Source organism: Zingiber officinale, chromosome 2A (assembly GCF_018446385.1).
Source record: "Zingiber officinale cultivar Zhangliang chromosome 2A, Zo_v1.1, whole genome shotgun sequence".
In the NCBI taxonomy this organism is placed as follows: Eukaryota; Viridiplantae; Streptophyta; class Magnoliopsida; order Zingiberales; family Zingiberaceae; genus Zingiber; species Zingiber officinale.
Window position 1 is genome coordinate 153,752,122 of NC_055988.1, and position 26,212 is coordinate 153,778,333.

General features: G+C 36.4%; 1 protein-coding gene across 1 annotated transcript; it reads right to left on the bottom strand.

Annotated features, from left to right (window-relative positions):
- Positions 1-10,426: 10,426 nt before the first annotated feature.
- Positions 10,427-13,284, bottom strand: LOC122042814 (protein IQ-DOMAIN 19-like). The gene is made up of 5 exons (XM_042603131.1): positions 12,951-13,284; positions 12,275-12,788; positions 11,546-11,761; positions 10,888-11,482; positions 10,427-10,809 (listed from the first exon to the last, which is right to left on the bottom strand). Exons 2-4 carry the CDS (start codon positions 12,677-12,679, stop codon positions 10,901-10,903), a joined length of 1,203 nt encoding a protein of 400 aa, XP_042459065.1. The 5' UTR covers positions 12,680-12,788; positions 12,951-13,284; the 3' UTR covers positions 10,427-10,809; positions 10,888-10,900.
- Between the last annotated feature and the right edge of the window lie 12,928 nt (positions 13,285-26,212).

The window sequence follows — 26,212 nt, forward strand, 5'->3', positions numbered from 1 at the left end:
GTCAAGGAAAATTAAGGAAGTTTTATTGTAATTAAATTTCCTAATTTGCCTAGGCCAAGGAATATAAAAGAAGGGGTAGGGGTGCCTTCATGAGATACAACTTCTATTGTTTTCTCTCCCTTTTTCCTTGGTGTTGTGGCCGGCCATTACCCTCTCCCTCTCTTCCTCTTGTGGTGGCCGAATACTTCATCTTTCTTGGAGTTCTTGTGGTGGCCGGATACTACTTGGAGAAGAAGAAGGAGAGAAAGTTAGCATCTCTTGGAGCTTGGTTAGTATTTTGATTTTCTTCTTTGGTAAAGTTCTTCCTTTGTGGCCGAACCTTGCTTGGAGGAGAAGAAGGTGGTTGGTGGTTTCTCATCTTGGTAGATCGTTGCCCACACAACGTCCGAGGTTAGAAGAGGAATACGGTAGAAGATCAAGAGGTTTTTTCTACAAGGTATAACTAGTAATTTCTATTTCCGCATCATGCTAGTTATTTATGGAAATAATACCAAATACAAGAGGCTTACGTTCTAGTATTTCGAATATGTTTTTCGATGTTGTGTTCTTTTGTTTTCTTTCTTTTCCTTGTGATTTGATTGTTCTCTTTGGTTAACCTAAAGTTATTTTAGGAAATTAAATATTAGCTTTCTATTAAAGGTTTTGTCTAGTCGGTGGTGGTTGCTCTCATATCCAAGAAGGCCATGTGCCTCGCCACGTCAGTACTGGGAACCTTTTATGGAAATTAATATTTAATGGAATTAATAACTTAAGGAGACTTGGGTCGAACGTGTTAAGTTCTGCAGGAGATCCAAGTCAAAACCTAAAAGAACAAATAGATTAAGTTTTGGATCAAACGTGTTAAGTTCCGCAGGCGATCCAAAATTTAATTTAAAAGAACACATGGTAGCTAGGAAAAGGTTCAGACCTTTGTACAAAAATTTTGTACAGTGAAACCTATAGGTTTTTCGAGTAGCAACCAACAAAAAAAAATATCATTTAAAACTTTTTCAAAAGTTTCAAATATTTTTTATTATTGTTTTAGGGTTATTTTCGCCTGTACATCATTAGAATTTTGAGACTATGTAAATCTTTATTTAGTCGATGTTAGAGGATTATCATTTATTTTGAATTAATTTATTCGGTTAAACCTAGAGACCATATTATTTAATTATTTTTTTATATTTTCTCTTTATTTTTTTTGAAAATCAGCCTCCAAAATAATCACTATTATGTCCGTGAATGACTAATAAAATTATTTTCATGATAACTTTTCTGGTCCACATAAATGGAAATCGTCCATGATGAATTGTAGCAAAGATAAAAATTCACACAAATTTGATTTACTACGAAATATAAGATATTCTAATTTATCTAATTGAATCATATTTAAGTTGATTTAGCTTTGTTAACTTAGTACTACTCTCCACTTCCTCCACTTCCTTAAGAAAAGGAGGGACACGTGATTCATGGTGGGGAGCCATAAACCAATTAAGATTTGACTTTGAGAATGAACAATAGTTTCCCAACTATGGAACAATAATTGTGTGTGGGGAGGGATGATACTTATAAAGCCTACTAATTATTATTCATTTATTTGATTCTTTATGTTCATAATAATTACTCAAATTATCTCTAATTCATTTTCGAGTCAAACAATAACATTGAGCATATATAAACATAGCATGCCTTCATGCTTAAATCCAAATAGTATCATTATATTATAAGTTGCATACTATTTCTTTATATATAAACAAATGCATTTGCTAATTGACAGTCCAGTCTAATTTTCAAAACATTCATTATAAACTGACAACAACATTTTGCCTTAATATGTGGCCTTCACGCTTCAACTCAAATTTGTGGCAAAAGATTAAGAGAAGGCATAAATGGATGTCACAATTGAGCCTTTTCTTTTCCTTTTCTCCATATTTTTTCGGTGGATGTGGACCGGGTAAACACGCAAATGGCGACCAAAGAACAGACGAAAGAACAAGTAGAACATGTGCTTTGTTGTTCAGTGTGTTGCACTCGTTGAGCAGCTCAAGGTGGTGACACTGTTCCAGGGACCAATCAATTCTACCTTTAAAACTAGTGCATTCATTGGGAGTTCGATGTGGATTTTACCGTGTTTTTATCACAAATTCTTAGATATATGGACCCTTAGGTCGAGTCCAAATCAAATGGGATCCATCTAAATTAGTGTTGGATTCAACATCGATCCATTGGATTGCTAAAGGAAGTATGTTTCCTCCTCTTATTCACAGTCAAGAAGAAGAGATTACGGTGGTCGATAGGGAGCACCAGGCACTCAAGAATGCCTTGATCTTTAATGTTTTCTGATCATTTGTGTGAATTCCCTGACATGCTTCATTCAGACTAAGTCACAATCTGATGCAGGGAGATCAAGGAATACAGCGAGTTCGACACGCTCGTAATCCATTCTGAGCCTGACAAGGATCAAACGAAGCCTCCGGCCTAGCACGCCCGTGCTCTGTTCTATGCCGAGACGAGAGAGAGTTGAAGGTTTGGTTGGACAATATGTTACCGGAGATATTAAGAAAAATTACTAAATTGAAATTACACAAAATCAATTCTAACTTATCTGTTGAGATTATCTGAGCGGATAATCTCAGACTGCCAACGGAGTTGATTCTGTCAAGTTTCCGATGGTCTAAATTGTAGAGTTGATACAATACATAGCAGAATCGAAAGTCGATCCTCGAATCGGGAAGAGAATTCACTGACTAAGATACCGAAGTCTAAGTTCAACGTAGTTTTCTTGAAACAGATTCGTCTCACCTCCTGTTGTACTTCGAGGTTTTCTTAGGTCGTCTATTTCTTATGATACAATGGTAAAACCACGTACGGAACCAAGCACTAGTTGTTCGTGGCCAACTGAGAATGCACCAGAGTGTTATCATGAGTAGTTCAGCCGAATAGATGCACGACTTAGAGAGTTTTGTGGGAGAACACGGATGTACAGAGGTTCGCTTCCTGATCTTCCTCTCGCTTTCTCTTTTGCTTATCTTCTGCTACCTTCTATCCTTTGTTCAAGATTCAACCTCTTTATATAGGAGTTCTCATATTAATACTTCTGTTACCCTCTTGAGCAGGTACCAAAAAGAAATTCGATGGCAAAATATTGATTTATTTACTTGGGCAAATCTTATCTCGACTGGTCCGACATTCGACGTGTGCAGGTTGTGCTCGCATAACCTTGGTTTATTATAATCCGAGTCCTGAATTTACACCTATCTTTGCGCACCCACTCGTGAGAGAATCTCTCCTTATGTATATATTTACAATATCAATGCATATGTCATAATTTAGACTAACAATAAAGCCATGATACTTATAACATGTGACTAAAAATCTATATATAATAAAGTTTATTTGTCTCTATCTCTTTATTGTATTCACATTTCAAACATATGCTAGTAGGGAACACAACTAACATGTATTCCTCAGCACAACCGTGCCCAATCTTGCGCTCTGACAAGGAGCAAACAGGAGTCCTAGCAGGGTACTAACACGGCTGTGTTTCACCATCGTGGAATCAGCGGACCAAAGCGCCAAATGAGTTGTTTCACCATTAAATTAGCATTATTATTATTATATATTTCTTTTCATCTTACGATTTTGAGTCCATTTAAATTTTTATTTAGTTGATGTTTCGGGCACTTTTGTTTTGATTCTTAGGTTCCGTTTGATTTGTGGGATAAGATCAATGGTGTAGGTGGAATAGGGATTAATTGTGTGATAAATAATCCCTTGGGAGAGCCAATGATTATTTATCACACCATTAATCCCTATACTATTAATCATATCCCACCTATCAAACATTCTCTATCACACCAATAATCCCTATACTATTAATCTTATCCCACAAATCAAACGGAGCTTTAGGGGGCATTTGGTTTAGGGGAATATGAGTGGGGAATGAGAATGAGAATCATTGATTGTCATTGTTAATGTTTGGATTATAGGAATAGGAATACAAATAAGGGAATGAATCATTTAAATTGGGTAATAACTCATTCTCATGTACCTTCCCTTCAATGAGGCATTATCCTATTTTCATCAATCAAAATATTCCCTTATTCCAAAAATACCCTTGACCTAAAACTAAAATTTTCTCCCTTAATATCAAATATCAAAATATATTTATTTATTTTTTCTTTCATATCACTTCTCTCTCCTTGTTCTCTCTCATCATATTTTCTCTTTCATCATTTTATCACACACTTTCTCTCTGCTTAATCTCTCCTATCACGCTCTCTTTCATCTTTTTTTCTCATTATATTTTCTCTCTCATCATACTTTCTCTCTCCTCAATCTTTTCCATCACACTCTCTTCCTTTTTTTCTCATCATACTTTTTCTCTCCTCAATCTTTCCCATCACACTCTCTTTTCTCATTTTTTTCTCATCACACTTTCTCTCCTCAATCTCTCTTGTCACACTCCCTCTTTTTTTCCTCAACACACTTTCTCTCTCATCATACTTTCTTCATCATCAATCTCTTCCATCACTCACTGTTCTTTTTTTTCTCACTACACTTTCTCTCTCATCATACTTTCTCTCTCCTCAATCTCTCTCATCACACTCTCTTTCCTTATTTTTTCTCATTATATTTTCTCTCTCTTCTTCCTCTCTCATCATACTTTATCTCACATCATATTTTCTCTCTCATCTTCTCTCATCATGCTCTCTCCTATCACACTTTTTTTCTCATTTTCTCTCATCACACTTTCTCTCTCTTCATTCTTTCTCATCACACTTTCTCTCTCATCATACTTTATCTCTCATCATTCTCTTTCATTATATTTTTCTCTCACATTCATCTTTCTCTCACATCTAATTTTTTCTCTTATTTTTCTTTAAGGGTAAAAAAGAAAATTTTGATTTATTCCGATAGAAAATATGCAACTAACCAAACATTATTTTTAAGAGTGATATTCATGCTCATACAGTCATACTCATTCCCATTCCACAATACAATGATTCTCATTTCGATTCCTATTCCTAGGAAAGCACCAAATGTTGAAAATAAAGAAGATAAAGCAGATGGAAATCCACCATTATGCAAATCATTATTTGGCCAGCCACCTAGCCATTGTTTGGTTGTCAAATCAGCTTCTTTTGACAAGTTTATCAGCTATTAATTGGTGTCACATCAGGCATTAATTGCTTGTCATTATTTTGGCTATAATACAATTACTATTTGGCTGGATGACAATGGCTAAATAATTATTTCATCCCATATAAAATGGGAGTTGCATCTCTCATTGGATGAATTAAGAAATTCTATTTTTTTCTATTTTCTATTTTCTACAAAAAGGCTAAGTATCTCCTTCTCCACGTTTCTTATCCTCAAACAAGAGGGACAATCTTTCCTTCTTGTGAGAGAAGTTTTTTATTCCTCTTTGTAATACTCTCCTTGTAATATATCTTATGAATACAAGAGTGAATTTTTTAAGAGCGGTGCTTCATCTCATGCAATCTGAATCACTGTCAATTTTCAACATGGTATCAGAGCAAGTTGATTGATTCCGATAGGATGTTGCAAGCTTATTCTGGGCACTAGTTCGATCAACCTTGATGAACCTTTATATGTTGTACAAATATGGGAGATTTGCAAGCAAGTTCAGCACAACCTTATATTTTTTTCATCTATGATTCTCAATTCATCTAATTACTTCTCTTGTGCCACTCATATTAAGAGATCTTTAAACTCAAGAAGCTTTTGAAGTATATTACAAATGATCCTCCTGCAGAGTCGGACCTTTCTTTCGAAGCTTGGAAAGAGAAGGATGATGAAGTATTTATTCTCCTATCAAATTCTATCGATAAAACTCATAGAACAATGGTCACTTGAGCCCCAACGTCGAAGGTCCTTTGGGAACAAATGAGTAATTTGTATGGACAAGAATCAAATCTGGGAAGGATCTTCGAAATTAAAAGAAAAATTACAGATATCAAAAAGGAAGAAAAGATTCTTTTCCAATTATTTGGTGACTACAAAAGATCTATGGAATGAATATAATACTTTGAGGCCGATTACAACCGACTTCAAAGTTTTACAACAACAAAGAGAGGAAGATATGATATTTGGCCTTCTTATGTCGCTAGAAGAAACTTATGCTCCTCTATGTCAAGAGATTTTGAGATAAAACGTTTTCCTCCCTATCAAGTGGTCAAGGCTATGATTGAAAGAGCTGCAGCAAGCATGAGACTTGAAGCCTCACAATCAAAGGGTCATGACTTCAATATAGACCTAGAAGAACAAAATGCGAATAAAGTCCAAGAATCCAAAGTTGTGTGTGGATACTGCAAGAAGCCGAATCACACGAAGGAAAAATGTTGGCGACTTCATCCACACCTAAGGCCTGATCACTTAAAGAAAAAGGATCAATCATCCCACAACTCGGCCAAGATTGCAACTCTGGAAATCGCCATCAATGACATCTCAAAACTACTTGAGCAAGTAAAAACATCTATAAATGATCAAGGTAATTGCTCAAACTCTTCTAAATTTTTTAGTTCTCAAAGTTGGCTAATTGATTCAGGTTATGATTATCATATGGTAAAGGATAAGAATAAACTTAGTAATCTCAAACCACTAGTCAACCATATGACGGTAAAAGTAGCTAACAAACATAATTTAAAAATTAAAGAACTAGGAGAGATATAACTTTTTGCGAAAAATACTAATGTGTTATATGTTCCTCAATTTACTTCTGATCTACTATCCATTAGCAAAATCACTAAAGATCATAATTGCAAGGTTGTTTTTGATTCTAACTTTGTTACTTTTCAGGATCTCAAAACGAACAAGGTGATTGGTAACGGATCCAGAAGAAATAATTTTTATTTTTTGGACCAACATAGTCATGCACTTACAACATGTCAAACAGGTAATTACTCTTTATGGCATGCTAGATTAGATCACCCACATAAACAAGCCTTACAAAAATTATTCCCATCTAAAATTTATGAAGAAAGATCATGTGAAGCTTGTATTTTTGGAAAGGAGACTCGAACGTACTATCCTATTTCTGAAACAATATATAAAAATGTCTTTGGTCTTATTCACTCTGATATATGGACCTCTCCGATTGTATCTAGAAGAGGTTTTAAATATTTTATATCTTTTATTGATCATGTAACTAGGTACACTTGGACATACATGCTTACATTTAAAGGACAAGCATTCGAGACATTTAAGCATTTCTTTCGATACACTTCTAAGCAATATAATGCTAATATCAAAATACTTAGAACTGATAATGGAGGAGAATATATGAGTCATGAATTTAAAAATTATCTAGAAGAAAGGGGGATTATTCATCAAACATCTTATCCGTATACCCCACAACAAAATGGCTTAGCAGAAAGAAAGAATCGACACCTATTAGAAATAGCTAGAACCATTCTATTTCATGCAAACATCTCAAAAAGTTATTGGAGTGATGCAATTAGTACATCTGCTCATCTTATCAATTATTTACCCTCCAGAGTACTCAAAAGTAAATCTCCTTTGGAACTACTCATTAACATTAAACCAAACATCTCACACTTGAAAGTATTTGGTTGTGTTTGTTATGTTCATGTACCTGAACAACTTAGGGGCAAACTCGATAAAAAGGGTAGACGTTGTATTTTTATTGGATATGGTTCATTTCAGAAAGGATATATATGTCATGATCCTGTTACTAATAAAGTATACACATCAAAGGATGTGATATTTGTAGAAAATGAGTTTTACTTTACAGGTCAAGAAAAGGAGCAAGAACAAGAAAAAGAGGACTTTCAAATGTTCCTATATACTCCAGAAGAGCTAACTATTCTTCCTCCACAATCAAGCGAGGAGGAAAATATTACAAACTCTGAGGAAGGAAGACACAACACTCTTGAACAAAGAGAAAATGATGAACCAAACTCCTTAGAGATTGAAACAAGAAGTGAGCAAGAGAGATATCAATCTCAAAGTTTCTCAACACCATCAGAAAATGAAACTTCTGGTTCAACTCTACCTTCCCTCAGAAGATCCACGAGGCAAAGGTTCCCTTCATCTAAATGGGTAGATTATTATAATCTTAAAGCTATATCTCATCCAATTGCTAATTATTATACTACTAATAATACTTCCCTAAGTCATCAAGTATTCTTGAGTGGCATTGATCAAGTACAGGAACCCAAGAATTATAATGAAACCAATGAAAATCCAGAATGGAAAAAAGGCAATGCAAGAAGAGCTAGATGCCCTTATAAAAAATAGAACATGGGAAATTACAACCTTACCCGAGGGCAAAAAGGCAGTAAGGTGTAAATGGATCTACAAAGTCAAACATAAAGCGACGGTTCAATAGATCGCTTTAAAGCCAGACTAGTGGCCAAAGGATACACTCAAACTTACGGTGTTGATTATATAGAAACATTTGCTCCCGTGGCTAAAATGAACACAGTAAGGGTTCTTTTATTATTGGCCACCAACAATAGATGGTCAATGTATCAAAGGAACGTCAAAATGCCTTTCTCCAGGGGGAGTTAGAAGAAGTAGTATATATGCAATACCTCAAGGGATTCATTCAAGAAAGGAAAGGTTTGTCGATTAAGAAAGGCTATTTATGGGTTGAAACAATCTCCTCGAGCTTGGTATGCAAAATTAAATTCTGCACTTATTTGTCTCAATTTCAAAAAATGTTATAGTGATTCTTCTCTTTTTATTAAAAATAATGATAGGGAAACCACTATAGTACTTATATACGTAGATGACGTAATTATTACTGGAAGTAGTATGAACTGCATTAATCAAGTTAGAAATTTCTTAATGTCTAAATTTGAAATTAAAGATTTGGGAAAATTAAAGTATTTTCTAGGTATAGAATTAGCCTATTCCCCTAAAGGACTAGTTCTATCCCAAAGAAAATATGTTCTTGACCTTATATAGGAGACAGGTAAGCTGGGAGAAAAGACAACCAACAGTCCATTCTCTACGTATAATGAAGAGAATGATAAGGATGAACCTTTTGATGACATACAGAGGTACCAGAGGTTGGTTGGCAAACTCATCTACCTGACTATTACCAGATCAGATATTGCATATGCAGTTGGCCAAATCAGCTAGCATATGCACGCACCTAAGATGAGCCACTGAAAGGCCATTGAAAGGATCCTCAAATATCTCAAACAATCTCCAGGAAGAGGGATATGCATGAAGAATAACAAAAGCTCAGAGATTGTGTGCTACTGTGATGCAGACTAGGCTGGAGACACTCAAGACAGAAAATCAACTACAGGATACTGCATGTTTGTTGGAGGAAATCTAATATCTTGGAAAAGTAAAAAACAACCAGTTGTATCTAGATCAAGCGCAGAGGCAGAATATAGGACAATGGCAACTGCAGCTAGTGAAATAGTCTGGTTGAAACTTGAAAGCTTTAGTCGAAGAGTTGGGATTTATGGTTACCACTCCTATTAAACTATATTGCGACAACCAATCAACCATCCATATTACTTCAAATCCAATCTTTCATGAGCGAACCAAACACATCAAAGTTGATTGTCATTTTGTGCGTCAAAAGATAGAAGATAAAACCATAATCACTCCTTATATACAAAGTCATGAGCAGCTTGCTGACATCTTCACTAAGGGGACTACAGTTAACCATATGCAGAACATCCTCATCAAGTTGGGCTCCATGGATATCTATTCGCCAAACTTGAGAGGGAGTGTTGAAAATAAGGAAGATAAAACAGATGAAAATCCACCATTATGCAAATCATTATTTGGCCAGCCACCTAGCCATTGTTTGGTTGTCAAATCAGCTTCTTTTGGCAAGTTTATCAGCTATTAATTGGTGCCACACCGGCTATTAATTGTTTGCCATTATTTTGGCTATAATACAATTAATATTTGGCTAGATGACAATAGCTAAATAATCATTTCATCCCTTATAAAATAATGGGAGTTGCATCTCTCATTGGATGAATTAAGAAATTCTATTTTTCTATTTTCTATTTTCTACAAAAAGGCTAAGCATCTCCTTCTCCACGTTTCTTATCCTCAAACAAGAGGGACAATCTTCTATTCTTGTGAGAGAAGTTTTTTATTCCTCTTTGTTATACTCTCCTTGTAACATATCTTATGAATACAAGAATGAGTTTTTTAAGAGCGGTACTTCATCTCATGTAATCTGAATCATTATCAATTTTCAACACCAAACACCCCCTTAATCTATTCTATTTGTCTAAACCTAGACACTGTTCTACATTTTGCGATTTCTTTTGTCTTCCCTAGATTTTCTCAGATTTTGTCTTCAGAATAATCACTATGTTGTCAGGCGTGACAATCTGATCTTTCACTAAAGAACAAGAACGATATCTATCAATGAGGATAGCGAGAATGCAGTCAAAAGGTCACCAAGTTTGGCATCATACCATTCAAGAGACAAGTGAGAATTCATCTCCTCCATGAAGAAGGAAGTTGTGTGTTACGCAATGTGAGTTTACAGAATTGATTAACCATAACCATAATGGAAGGAATAACTAACATGGAACTCTGAAACAAACATCGTCGAGGCCCCAAGCCTTAAGTATAGAATATGTTTCTTTTCTTCTTGCCTGACTTACTCAATATATATAGCTGCTTCCGCAAGAAGGCGCATAAAGCACAGCTAGCGACTACAAGAAAACATATGAAGCACACTTGAATCAGGAATAGCATGAATTCGATCATGTAAACTCGATCACATTTACACTGCAGTGATGGTCCATGCTGCAAGTAAACTTGTTAGAAAACTCGTCAGTGCTTGTTTCTCTGAACCTGAAAGTACAACATCGTATCGTTTCAGACACATGTTTTAACCACAAAGAACATTGTGTGTGATCGATGATTGTATACCTGAAATCCTGCACTAGATGGCATTCGTCAGCACTGTGCTCGTCGAACCGCACTCACTGTCTTTAAGCGACATGTTCGACTTATCCAACTTCACTGACCAAGGAAACTGATACAGAGATCCATTGGATGTGGCGTTGATATGGGAGGACGATCGCTGCATCTTCACACTCTTTAGAGTGTTCCATCCTTCCACCGGCGGCGGCCTCCACCGGCTTATGTCCACCCTCTGTCGCGGGGCACTCTGCGACCGCACCTTGGCTCTCGAGGACTTGGTGTTGGCCATGTAGTTGGGGAAGGAAGAGCAGTCATAGGAATGCCTTGGATCAGGCGCTGATATAGCAGAGAAGTAATGCGGAGTGTTCTGTGCTGTTGCAAATGAGAAGTCCTCGAAGTGCCCACTGTGAGCCCTGGGGCTTATCTCCGTCAAGGCAGACGGAGCCGGCGAGAACTGCGGTTGCTGCTGATCTCCCTTGGAAGGAGTCCGACCATGGCCATAGTAACCTGAGAGCCTGGTGTCACTCTTTGTGCTGCTTCTTGACATACCAAGGTCCATCTCTACAATCTTAATGCTCTCCTCTGTACCTCGATCCATGTCCTGCATTTTCTTAGTTAGCAAGGATTCAGTGCTGTATTTGCTCAAAACGTGAACCGGACTTACATGTGAATGTCTAGATCTTGGGTGCTTCGGTGATCTTCTTCGGATGTCACGGTAATCTACTGTTGCTCTGAGTCTTTGTGCTCGAGCTCGCTCCTGGGCTGCAATTAGAGCCTCCATGCAACGAAGAGTGGTGGCAGCTTGCTTCCGGACAAGATGGCCTCTCACTAGAGCCTGTAGCTTCACCAGGCCTCTCAATGCGCACAGAGCTTTCCGTGCCTGAAGAAAGAGTTGGATTAAGGCACAATAAGATTGTGTATTCCTCGCAGATTTGACGAAGTTTGTTCTAAAAATCGAAATTTTGGTGTCAGTCGAATGACAGTGATCTTTATCCTGGAACAGAGAGATCGAAGAAGAAGCTGATGAAGAGATAACAATGATCTTTCCGAGCCTGAAGCAGGAGTTGGATTATGGAACAGTAGGATTCATTTTACAGTTCTCTCAATATAAGGATTTCAGTGTGTTTCTCGAAGATTTCGCTAATTTTGTCTAAATATCAAATTTTGGGATTCACAGTTGAATGGCAGCGGTGATATTTGTGTTGGAACAGGGAAAACAAGGACTCAAGGAGGAAGCTGATGGGGAGATGAGACAAGAGGAAAGGATTCGGTGTGTTCTTTGCATATTGCAGTGATTTCGTTGTAAAAATCAAATTTTGGTATTCGAATGAAAGTGATCTGTGTCGGCGAAGGGAAATCGAACGGAAAGCAGAAAACGAGATGAGAGCAGAACCAGGTATCCTCGGAAAGCAGATTGAATCCTAATGGCGGCGGCTTCTTCCTCCGCTGTGGTGGGTTTTTGGTGGGCAGAAGCGGTGCTCAGGCGTACCACCGCGGCGGCCGCCTGCGCAGCCGCCACCGCAGCGTCCGCCGCGGCAGCCGTGGCCACGGCGATCGCCATCGCGTGCCTCTTCTGCTCGATCTCGGCCTCCGACAGCCGGTGAACCGGCGCATTTATGGTGAGCTCCGAGGAACTGGAGCTCCGACCAGCTGCACCCGATCTCCGGAAGCTCCATCGCTTCTTCTCTTTGGTAGCCGGTGCCGGTTCCGGCGCTGGCAATGGCGAAGTGAAGGCCTCCTTCTTGTCATCCTTCTTACCGGTCAAGAAGCTCCTCAACCACTTGCCGGCCTTCCCCATTCTCTCTTCTACCACGAGGAGTCAACAGTCGTTGGCATGTGGGAAAAAGCTGGTGCAGACAAGGTATGAATAAGGGAGACACTTTTATATCTATTTCCAAGGGTGGGATCTACAAAATTCAGAATTTGATAAATTAAATTAAAATAAATTAAATCAAACAAAAATTCATTTATATTTAATTTTTAACCTAATAATTATCTATTCCCATTGCTAATATTTTATAATATTGGCATTTACAAAGACAGCAGCACTCATCTAGCTACCAGCTTGCCTGTTTGTTGATTCAATCGCAATTCTTGAATTCTTTACTGGCAAATGTAAAAGAGTTTCTTCAGGTTCCTTGCTGCAGAGCTGAAGCAAGCGAGCGATGGGCCGGGGGAGGATCAATGAACAGTGAACTGAGGAGGAGGATCAAGGAATGAGGCAGAGGACGACCATGTGAAGGAAGCAGCAGGGAACGTGGTGGGTGGCCAGCGATTGCGAGTTGGGGTTGGCAGCATCTCACGCAAAGTTCTTCCCCATCACTCACTGGCTTCGCAGACATCAAAGCTTCAGCAGGGTGTCACTCCTTTTTCACTATCTGAATCTGGTTCCTCTACTGATAGCACTTTGATGGGGAGGAAAAGGTAGGTGGTGGGAAGGACTGTCATTTTGGCTATCTTTGGTGATTCATTATTAACCTAACTGTTTTCCAAAAGCAAGAAGCAAAAAGGTGAATGATTAGCCATGGCATCATTGGCATGGTGGGTTGCAGGGAGCTGCATCTACTGCGTCGGTTGGCTCGTTGACTCTGATGCGTTTGGTGGGAAAAAGGTTCAATTTTCTAATGAAGCTTTGATGCCATGCATCAAGATGATGAAACATCGAGACTGCTAGAGTTGTAGCTAGTTAATTCCTCTCTGTTTAGTCACTTTTCATTCTTCTTCTTCCATGGAAAACTCAACTCAATATCGTCACTTCTCCCATGTGCCAAGATCAAATACTCTATACCACAATTGCATAAAGCTGCATGATCCATGATGAAGAAGGGGGGTCCTTTGAGCTAACCCAATTAACGACTATTGAAGCATTGTCTTGTCTCATTCCGAGTGGAGCATGTGTGCGTGCCAAAGGAATGGAATTAGAATTAAGGTGTTGCTACCTAAACCTAGCTAATGGAAGTGGTATATATCGTCATCGAGCACCACAAAAGCTATTTATTTTTCAATCAATTGAAAGGGTTGGTTGGCAGTCACATGATGCCACTGCAAAATCCTACCTTCTTATTTGACCAAATGTCCGGAAGAACTTCAGCATCACTGTCTCTGATTTATTATTTTTTTCCAATTTGATTTTTCTCAAGGTTTTCTCCAACTCCATCTATCATATATGAACAGCCATGAACCCCCAGGAATCTCTGAAGAGTTTTTAATGGAAAAAAAAAGTCTTCGAGTTTGACTCCATCTATTTTTTTTTTATTTTTAATGGATCTAAGTGGCCAGTGTTCTTAGAATTATCATCCCTAAAATCCCTACAATGCACTACAGCTAGGATTCGGTCATTAGATGATTGATTAACTATTTGAATAGGGTCTAACTGTCAATTTCTGAGAGGTAGTTAAGGCTCATTTAGTTTGAATAAGTCGATCAGTTCTTAAATATTTTGCTGAAGCGTGATCGTCCACTATGTCTATAACTCTATATAGTAGAAGAGTTGACTATTCATGAAAGATGATTGAATGAATTCCATAAATTAGTGTTGCAAGGGTATATATTATTTAGTGATGGAGTAGACTCCAGCCACAATATGCAAGCTATTCTTTTAGCAGTCGATGAAGTGCCTTTCCGCACCTGTGCTACAATATGTTGTCGACTGTCAGTTCTTCAATCTCGACTTAATTAATGAATAGTGGTGCGATAATTTCTCGAACAAGTAGCAACAGTAGGAACGGTAAGGACGGAGTCAGGGATAAACTTTCTAAACATTTATTAGTTATCACTTTATCTGGACCAGCCTATAACACGTACCTGCTGTTCACATGCAGCCTTGCACTTTCCCTAAACTAAAGTGCTTTAAACGAGCTTTGGAGGTAATAATATGCCGCTTTTAATCGCCCTCGCTAGCCCATGCATGTGCACGGCAATAAAGTCTGCAGAAGTATCACTCGCTTTGCTTCGTTAATTTGCACACTGTAATTTTCAGGCCATGAAGTTTAGGAGTCATTTTAGCTAGAATACCTCCACTGTCTCCATCTCTCTGATAAAAAAACATAAAATGAGAGAAACACAAGAGCAGAGTGGTTCGGTTCAGTTTCCACAAAAAAGGCTCCTCTCCTTAACTGCAAAAGTGAATCTTCTCTGTCATGCTCCAAAGCACAAATATGGGATCATTTTCATTAGCATCTTGCGTGGATCACATGCCGCAAAACCACGAAATGCCAAAAGTTGGTGCAAGTATATCGAGAGAATGGTTGCTGGTTTTGGTATCAGAACAGAGGAACATCCATAGAGAATAGGAATTTGGCTTGTATAATTTTGAAGGGTGGTTCGATTTGGGATCGCTCTTCCAACAATATGTGTAAAGAAAAGAATTAGTGAACAATAGATGTAAGCATTTACACTTTACATATTGATTAATCGTTCATGCATATCAATCATTTTAACAGTGATATCATGAAACTCTTGAAAACATACCTATTCATTGTCAGATCAGATATAGCCGACAGAGTTTGCTCCATCGTGTGAGGGTTTGACTCGCTTATAACATGGTTGAGGGCACGTGAATCTTTGACACTTAGCGCGAGGGCGTTGTTCGTTCATAACACGGTCGAGCGACACGTAAGTCTAGAGGCATGAGAATTTAGCTCACTTATAACTCACTCAAACGGGTCGAGAGTCATTGACACCTTTAACTTGAGGGCTTTACTCGCTTATAATATGGCCGAACAGCACGTGAGTCTTTGACACTTAGAGCGAAGACTTTGTTTGCTTATAACATGACCGAACGGTACATGAGTCTTTGACACTTAGTGCGAGGGCTTCGCTTGTTTATAACACCACCAAGCAACACGTGAGTCAATGACACTTAGTGCGAGAGCTTCACTTGCTTATAACATGGCTGAGCGACACATGAGTATGGAGGTGTGAGAGCTTAGCTCACTTATAACTAGCTCAAACTAGTCGAGAGTCTTTGACACCTTTAGCATAAGGGCTTCGTTGCTTATAATACGGTCGAACGACAAATGAGTCTTTGACACTTAGCTCGAGAGCTTCGCTCGCTTATAACACGGCTGAATGGTGTGTGAGTTTGAAAGTGTGAGAGCTTAGCTCACTTATAACTCGTCCGAACATATCAAAAGTCTTTGACACATAACGCGAGGGCTTCACTCGCTTATAATACGATCGAACGACACAGAGTCGGTCATTATTGTTCAGAGGCCCTGGGCGAAATTATAAATTATGCCCCAATTTTATCTAACGAGCACTACTTTTCTTTAATTAAAAAAATCATATATGAAAAAAGAACCATAGAATGAGGGGGTCAAACCGGATCTCATACTACAATTTACATGAACTCCACAAACTTACATGTATTCCAAACAAAACCATTCTCTCCCTAGTTACATTCCAAGAACACAATATAAAATAGACTTTATTTACACATTTTCTAACAAAAAAACTCTAACAAATCCAAGAGATTTTAACCTCTTCCTTAAAATAAAACCACCAACAATGAATGCTCAGCAAAAGCCTTCAAACTCACAAAACAAAATCCCAAACATGTAGAACACACCAAAATCTCCAAACTTTCAAAACACCATAGAACTCTCAGAACCACCACCACACCACCAATACATAACATAGGAAATCCACCAACTCTCCCAAAAAATCAACTTACACATTAAAGCTTCATCAACAAATTCAGTCAGCAGCTCAAAACCCAACAACATCATAAATCTTCTGATCAAAATAAAACACAGCCACAAGGTATGTTTTCTGAACTCCCAATTGCAAAGAAAACCTTTAGAAATCCACCAAATAAAATTTTACTCAATGAATTAGCCACATATACAACCCTTCAAAAAATATACATTGCTCCACCTTCTTTAGAAACCATAACATCAGACTCCAACAGCAATAGTATCTCACAATCAAACATATCAAATATTAACCCATATCAAAACAAAACCAACCAAATATATAAACCCCTACACTATCAGAACGTCACATTTTCTGATAACCAACCTTTACAAATTTCCAACAACCAATACAATAAACCACTATAAACACAGCACATCGTACCAACATTCCTACCCACAACAGATCATGAACCATCAACATCACAGCTTCAATCCAGCCCCTTCTAGGCACATTTTGTAAATAAGCTTCTCCTCCCTACAAGATACTCATTGCAACATCCATACTCCAGCCGACCAACCACCAAAAGAAGAGCTACCCAATCTGACATGAATAAAACCTCTTTGTATCAAAGCATATCAAGAATACTTCATAAAAAAGGATGCTCCTTGAAACAAAATTTCCACCACAGAAAATACTCCACCATTTCCCTCCGAAAGCCACGGTAAACAAAAAAGTATCAATTTATCAAACTATCAATTGATCTAATCACCAAAAGAAAAAGAGTATGAGTAGCACCAATTAGCATAAGTGCTAGAGTTGTTATGACTTATGAACACTTTAAAAGCATAAATACAATGTCACGTGTACTCATAAGTAACAAAACATTTATCTATAAGTGCGAATGAGAGTGAATACAGAGGATATAATTAAATTATCGATTGTAATACTCCTGCAAAAAAACACAAAGGTAACACATTTAAAGTGTATTTGTGATGCACTTTTAAAGGCAAAATCATCAATAATAACATCATATTCAATGTTTTCCAAAATATTCTTTTCAATGCACAAAATTGCTAATCCATTTAGTCTATCTTGAGTCATTGTGATCCGTAAATAAGATTTTATTAATTTTAATTTAGAAAAACTTCTTTCAGCAGATGCCACTGTCACAGGTATTGTCAATAATATCCTATAAGCTATCATCACATTTGGAAACATATCCATTGTTTTTAAAAAATCTAATATTTGAATGGAAGACCATTTTTTATTGGTTTCATAAGATTCACTTGGTAACATTACTTGCAAAACTTGGAGTTCCGAAAACATATATTTTGCATCAATATCAGAAGTGTCATCATTTCTTAAAGTATTTTCAAGATTAACATAAGAACTCATCAATTCATTATCATCTAATGAAACTAATTTTGCAACATCATACAAGAACTCAAATATAGATTCAAAATATTGCAACTGTTCAAATCTACTCTTCAATTGCCCAAGGGAAATAGCGACCACTAAGATAACATAATCTATTCGAAAAGATTCTTCTGGTGATTGATTTTCTCTTTCAGTGTTAGCAATTTCATCAAAATGTCTCTTTCTACAAATTTTACGTTTTACAGGAAATACAAGTTCAATTTCCATATCAGATGCTATTTTTTTGCATCAACCATAGCAGAAGCAAAACCATTTTCTCTATATTTTTCAAAAAAAGGAAACAAGACCAAACAATTGTTTTACAGCAACATCAAGACGCATATCCTCTGACTGTAATTTTTTGCTAACTAAGTTGATTTTATGTAAAATATCATGCCAAATAACAAGGCTTAATATAAATTCAAAACTTGAAAGTTCACCAGATGCTAAAGTTTCAACATCTCTACTTAATTTACCATCTTCACTTATTTCTGCTAATTTGAACAAAGCTTCTCTGGTTTGGGAAGCTTGAGATAGTATTGCTTTGACTGTTTCAATATGGCTTTCCCATCTTGTAGTTGACAATGATTTTAAAGTTAATCCATCAATATATTCAAGCAAAATATTCCATCTTTTTGTTGAATTAGAGAACACAGTGTACATAAATTGACTTGCTCCAAAAAATGATTTTGCTTTAGCACAAGAATTTGCCATGTCACAAACAACTAAGGGCATGTAAAATGCTCTAGGATTAATGTCAAGCAATCTTCTTTGCACACCTTGATTTTTACATTTCATATTAGATCCATTATCATAACCTTGTCCTCTCACATTATCAATATCAAGTTCTAAAGATTGTAAAACAACTTGCAATTCATTGAAAAGACCTAAACCAGTTGTATCTTCTACATTTATAAATTCTAAAAAGTACTCTTCTATTTTAATTGGAGTCTCTGAAACATCTACACATCTTAATATGAGAACCATTTGTTCTTTGTGACTTGCATCCGGTGTATAATCAAGAATTACTGAAAAATATTTTGCCTCTTTTGTTTTTTTAATTATTGCATTCTTGACTTTAGAAGCTAGAAGAGATATTAGCTCGTTTTAAATTTTATGACTAAGATAATGATAATGAATCTTTTTATCTTTAATGAGTCGAAAATGCTCTTGCATTATTGGATCAAAATCTGCAATCATTTCAAGTAGATCCAAAAAATTACCATTACCATCTTCATAAATTTTGTCATGTGTACCACGAAATGCCAAATTACGTGTAGCAAGACATTTGACAACAGCAACTATTCTTAGCATAACATGTTTCCAATGTTTAGTGTCCTTTTTAATTTGTTCTTGTATTTCCTTATCAATTGTCAATATTTTCTTTAATCTCATTTGTAGTTCAACAAAGGCTCTCAGATTAGTGAGGTGTTCAACACTATTTTCATGTTGTTTAAGTTTGTCACATAAATGTTTCCAGTCATTAACTCCTTCTTTTGCTAAATTACTTTTGGTGTGTATTACTTTAAACAACTTACAACAAATACAAAATACTTTGTCCAACTCCTTCGAATATACTAACCATTTTCGATCACGAGTCTCACCATTTGGTAACATTTGAACATAGTAAGTATGAGAAAAGTGTCGAGATTCTTTATCTAAAGGAAACTTAATAATATCTTCTCTTTTAGGGCCTCTTTCCACAAGTAAATCTCTCATTTTTGTATCAAGGTTATCCCAAACTCTTGGATCAAATATGTTTATATCATATCTAGGTGTCGAACATTGATATTCATTTGTACGCTCATCATCACAGCAATTATCAGTATCTTTAGTTTTGTCAATTTCAGTTTCATTCAAATCATTAAGATATGTATTCTTTTCGTTTTCATTTTCTACATATTTCTCATTCTCATTACTTTCATTTCTCATAAATTTTTCATATTCATTATTATTATTTTCAACAAAATCTTCATTTAACAAATTTGATTTATTACTTAAAATCTGAACTAAGCTTTCTGTTGTGTTATGTGATTCTTTACTAAAATATTTATTCAATGAACCTCTTAAGCTTTGGGCTATCTCCTCCTCTTTTTTCTTTTTTGATATCCACAGAGTTGTTTCATGATGATAGATAATTATGAACAATAAGCAATAAACAAAGAACAATAAAACCTGATATGGAGAATTTTTCTTTGATTCGAAATCCACTTATATAAGACCTAACACGGATATCCTGCAAGTTTATAAAAAAACACAACAATTTAATTGTTTAGAAGTTGGGACCTTATTCATGCAATTAAAGACACAAGCACATTAATCTAATTAGCTAAATGACATGAAAACTTAATTAATCTACTTATCATTTACTAGCTAAAAGAATCCATTTGAAGAGAATAAACAACTAGAAGCCAAGGCTTTTTAGAGTAAACTAATAATAAAGTTTTTTTTAATCAAAACTAAATTCCATATATGAAAAGAGAACTATAATGTGAGGGGCCAAGGATATACATGCATAACAAAATAAAACCTCACCTCTCCAAATTTACATCTTCCAAGCTCTCAAAATAAAAAGGATCAATTTACACGTTCACACCTATCCAAAAGAAAATCACAACTACGTGCATCTATCTTTGCAAATTCCTTGGAAAAAACCAATGTCCTGCCTCAAACCATAGAAACTGAGCTTTATCCCATATTCACACTCTTCAGTTTTGAAAGATTGTAAACCCATCCTTGTTCTTCCACTAATAGAAAAAGCCCCAAGCCACCAAACAAACCAAGTCCCTCCAATTCCTCTTTTCCTTGCAAATCTGCTTTCCAGCATAGTATCGGAAAACTAACAGCATATTTTCAGTCTATCAGCACCATACAAAGACTATGAATTCCAGCCAACAAATCAAATTTCTCTAAGAAATCATCACCCTTTTACTTTTAACAACAACTCCAGATACCTCCATGAAACCATGTGAAACTGCCCATAGATTTACCAACTTAGCACAAGCATACAAATTGTAACACCCACTAAGCTTTTAAGATAAATAAGAGAATGATGAATCTTGCCTTAGAAAAATATTAGTAGAATGTTGAACCAAAAAGAAATAAAAAATAAAAATAGGGAGTTGTCAAGGATTGAACCTTGAACCTCTCATGATGTAAATGATAGAATTAATTAGTAGAAACCAATTGGGATAGAGAGAAGATATTGATAGCAAGGAAAGGGAATGCATGATAAAGATAGGAGTAAAGATCTAAGAAGAGAAAGCAAGAAAAGAGCAAGAGAAAGGCAACTTGCCTTCCTCCCTTTCTCTCTTTTCCCTCTTCACTTGCCGTGACAATTAAAAGGAGAATGAAGGGGATTCATTCCCCCTTGTTTCATCATGAATGATGAGAACAAATAAATAAATAAAATAAAAATAAAAAAAATGGAAAAAAAAAAGGCTAAGGGAGAAGGAAAGCAAAAACCAATTTTGCTACCTCTTCCCCCTTAACATAAAAGAGAGTATGTAAAGAGGAGATTTTATTTTTCTCTCATTTATCTCATTCTCTCCTCTCCATCACCGAGAACCCTCAGTCCCCTCTCCTCCATCTTCGGCCCCAAGCCAAGGTTTTCTCCTAAGAAAGCCTAAGATACAAGGAGGACTTAGCAAGGGAATCAAGGGAAGGGAACTAGAAGAAAAAGCTACTTCTTCCATCATCACACCTTAGATCCACAAGCGAAAAGGATGTAAGCTTCCCCTCACCTGTGGTACAAGGCGTTTTACGTGCTTTTCGGATTTTATGAGGATTAGAATACCTATAATAGAAATTAAGAAAATTCGGCCAAAGAAGAGTTTTCAAATCTAGGAAGGTTTAAACAAGTCCTCATTCCATGATATTTTTCTATGCTATGTAGGAAGGTTTTCCTTCATGTTTTTTTATACCTATATGATGCTTGGTCAGAGGAGTACCTAACCCTAGAATTTCGGCCAAAAATATTTTAAAGAGGTTAGGGAAATCATTGTTTAACCAAACTAGTACAAGATTCCCTCCATGAATTACTAAGGGTCTTTTATTGGTTTTCTTGCTTGAAAGTTACTTGGAACCAAAAGAAATCCACTCATATGTTTCGGCCAAGAAAAGAGTTTAGGGTTAGGAAGACCTTTAAATTTAAGTAACCATGTTTATATGATAGAATATAGAGTTTTCTTAAAGAATTGCATGTTGAATATTGCTAGAAATTCATGAACTCTTCATTAAGATTTTCGGCCATGATAAGATGGATATCTTAGAAAAGCTTAAACAAAATTTTAACATGCTCAAGACCTCTGTGATATTAAGACATGAAAGTTGTTTAATGCTCTCATGCTTAATTAGGGTATAGAGAATTTAGTTACATGATATATGACATGTAAGATCATAAGGATCCTAGCTTGTTTATGAACCAAATTTGTATATGATGTTCTTAGTAATTTTTGCCATGAAACTTACTTAGGTTTTTCATGCTTTAGGCCACTTAAAACCTAGTTTAGAGATTGGTAGGTTTCGGCCATGAGGAAAAAATAAAAGAAAAAGGAAAGAAACCTAGGAAGCCTAAGACACAATTCACATGTATGTTTATTATGCTTGTCTTTATACATGCTATGAAACTTGTATGACTTCCTATGCTTTTAGGCTATTTGAAGCAAATTTAAACACTGGTGAGTCTCGGCCAAGTAGGGTTTAAATGACCTAGAGGCCTTAGAATTGAAACCAATTGTGTTAAAAATGCTTCTTATGGAAATATGATAATATGTTGATTGTGTCACATGCTTGTATAATTTTTCCATGACCTAAATGGACCATTGTATGTTTCGGCCATGAAGGGATAGATGCCCTAGAAACCCTTGAACAAAAATTAAATATGCTCATGTCACTCTACATGAAATATGATAAGTAGAAAGCCAAAGTTCTCATGCTATATGTTGTTTAATGACCTAAAATGAGGCTAGGGTAAGTTTCGGCCATAACCATTGTATGATGCCTTATTATGAATTTATACATGATGTTAGTTCAAGTTCACATGCTTGTATGCTTGCTTTTAGCCCTAATGAATACTTGTTAAATTTCGGCCATGACATATGTTAAGTGCTTGAAGAACTTAGGAACTAGCTCAAATATGCTTACTATGTTACTTGGAAAAAAATGCTATAAATATGGTTTAAGGTTTCCATGCTTTCATGACATTTGGGACCTTGTTTCACACTTGATAGGGTTCGGCCACATGAAGTTTAGGGACTTGGAGAACTTAGAAACCAAGTTAATCATGCTTATAATGCTTCCTATGAAATTGATGTGATGATAATTTAGGTTCCACATGCTTGGAGGTTGTTTTTACCTAAATTGAGATCTAAGGGGGGGTTCGGCCATGATAAGAACCCAAGGGATTAGGAAGCTTAGAACCCAAGCTAACTATGTTACCATGTTTCTTATGATAGTATAATCACATGATACACCCTTATGCTTAAACATGTATGCTTGTGATTTATACTTTCCATGATATGATATGTGCTTAGAAATATGCATGTTTTGATGATATGCTATGTGCTTAAAATATGCATGCTTTCATGATATGCTATGTGGATAGAAATATGCATGCTTTGATGATATGCTATGTGCTAAAAATATGCATGCTTTCATGATATGCTATGTGGATAGAAATATGCATGTTTTGATGATATGCTATGTGCCTAAAATATGCATGCTCTCATGATATGCTATGTGGTGAAAATATGCATGTTTTTATGACGTGATGTATGCCTAAGTGATGCATACTATTTATGATATGATGTATGCCTAAGTGATGCATACTTTTTATGACATGATGTATGCTTAAGTGATGCATACTATTTATGATATGATGTATGCCTAAGTGATGCATACTATTTATGACATAATGATGTATGCCTAAGTGATGTATACTTTTATGACATAATGTATGCCTAAGTGATGCATACTTCTATGATATGTTATGTGACTAAATGATGCATTTTTATACATGCTACTTTACTTTGTAAGGCTTGTACCAAGGGTGGGCTCCTAATCAGCCCCTAGGCCTTTGGCTGTGTGATCCAGGATAGTAAAAATAAAAGGATGGGCTCCTTAGTACGCCCCTAGGTCTATGGCTGTGTGATCCGGACCTAGTTCCTAGTATGATTCAAGACTTGCTACCTTGGATATACTTAGGAAGCGCGCATATCTACGTGATTTATCTATGTGTGGTACAAGCCGGGGCCCTGATTATGTTGATATTATGTTCAAGTATATATGTAAGAAGAAATAGTTTTAAAGATCATGAGATATACACATGTTTTTCGGATACATGTTTTCAAATCATATTGCATATACCTTATGATCATGTTGTGATGATGCTATGATTTATGATATGTCATGATTAGATATGATTATGTTATGTTTCATGCTATGCTTTAAGAGCTTGATATGTCATGCCACCTTATGATGATACTATGATATGCCATGATTAGATATGATTATGTTATGTTTCATGTTATGCTTTAAGAGATGATATGCCATGACTAGTTATGATTTTGTTATGTTGCATGATATGCTTAAAGAGTATGATATGTTATGCCATGACTAGTTGAGATCATGTTATGTTGAGACATTCTTTGATCATGTGATGATTTTCGGTTTTAGTGAGTAGGAAAGGAACTTACTGAGCCATGAGTGCTCATAGCTTACTTTCCTTGTACCACAGATAAAGGAAAAAGCTGGATGAACTAAAGAAGCAGCAGGAGAGGCAAGGAGATGTGTGTGGCAATGGCTAGGCAACCAAATAAGAACCTGCTTTAAAAACTTTTAAAGAACTATGCTTTGGTATCATGAATTGTAGTACCGTATGTGTGACTTGATGTTATGTTTCTACTAATTCTGATATCATGTTATTGATGCCATGATAGTGTAGTTCGGATTTGATGAAAAGAAAAACAAAAGGAAAGTTTTTCATTAAACTAAGAAAATTATTTTTAAGTCTTCCGCTGTTTTTAAAAAGAAAAATTTGTACATGGAGTATCGTAGCCCCGTCCCTTAGGGTTAGCAGGGAGGGCGGGCGTTACACAAATTCTACTCAAAGGATCTGGCACAGTCCCAGCACCTCAAACACAAAAAGGATAACAACTTGCTTCTATACAATAAACCTCAAACTCCACAGCAACTGCCCACTTTTCCAGCCAGCACCATTTACAACTTCCTAATCTAAAACCTGAGAAAGCACAACGTGCCAGGTTCTATCTTCCACTCCAAAAACCAGTACACCATATAAGATACCATGGAGCATAAAGAGAAAAACTATAAACCAGCAATTGATAAAAATCTAATAGGCTTGAATACAAAACACTAGAAATCATAAGAACTGGAGGAACCCAATCAATCCATAACCCTTGCTAGCCTACTCCACTTCTCTAAAAACATATTTACAATATCTCCTACCCCGGCTTAGAGGAAGATATGATATATGGTAATTGGTAATTGACAAACCAAGCCTATTTTAACTTGAAAACAGTAAAAAAATTGGGAAAATATAAGTACCAGAGAAGAAGAAGAAGGAGTAGAAATCATCTGCATAATAAGAACAATTTCGATGCAAATTGAAAAGCAAAAGTTGAAATTGTGGTAAAATCTAGGTATACAAACCCTAATTGATTGTCTAATCAAATAACAAAACCCTAATTAACTAGGCGAAGAATCGAGATCTAGTCGCGGACCACAGTTGCCTAATCGATAAAAACGATTACTAACCGGAGGATTGGAGGAGCAACCGTTGAGGTTACCGACGACGCTGGCGATATCCTCTCGATGGTGAGGTTAAAGGCACTGGAGACGGCCGGGTCGGTGAGGATGGGAGCCGAGAGAATCGTCATGAAGGTGGGAGTCGAGAGAGCTAGAGATTCGCTTCAGACTTCGGAGATGGCTTCGCCGCTTCGATAACGGGCGAGAAACCAGAAACGCTAGGGTGAGAAGAATTAAAATTGTATTTAAAAAATATATATGTATATATATATTTTTTGGGCCCTTAGTATTTGTGGGCCCTGGGCAAGGGCCCTAGTAGCCCTGACCCAGGGCCAGCTCTGGAACGACAAGTGAATCTTTGACACTTAGGGAATTTTCGTTTAAATTTTCTTGCATTCATAGAACAAATAGTTTTACAATTTACATGAATTTTATTAACACACTTACTATCCGGCCTGATAGGGCTATAAATGATTCACACTCTATGGCCGATCTAGATTTCTTCCATTCT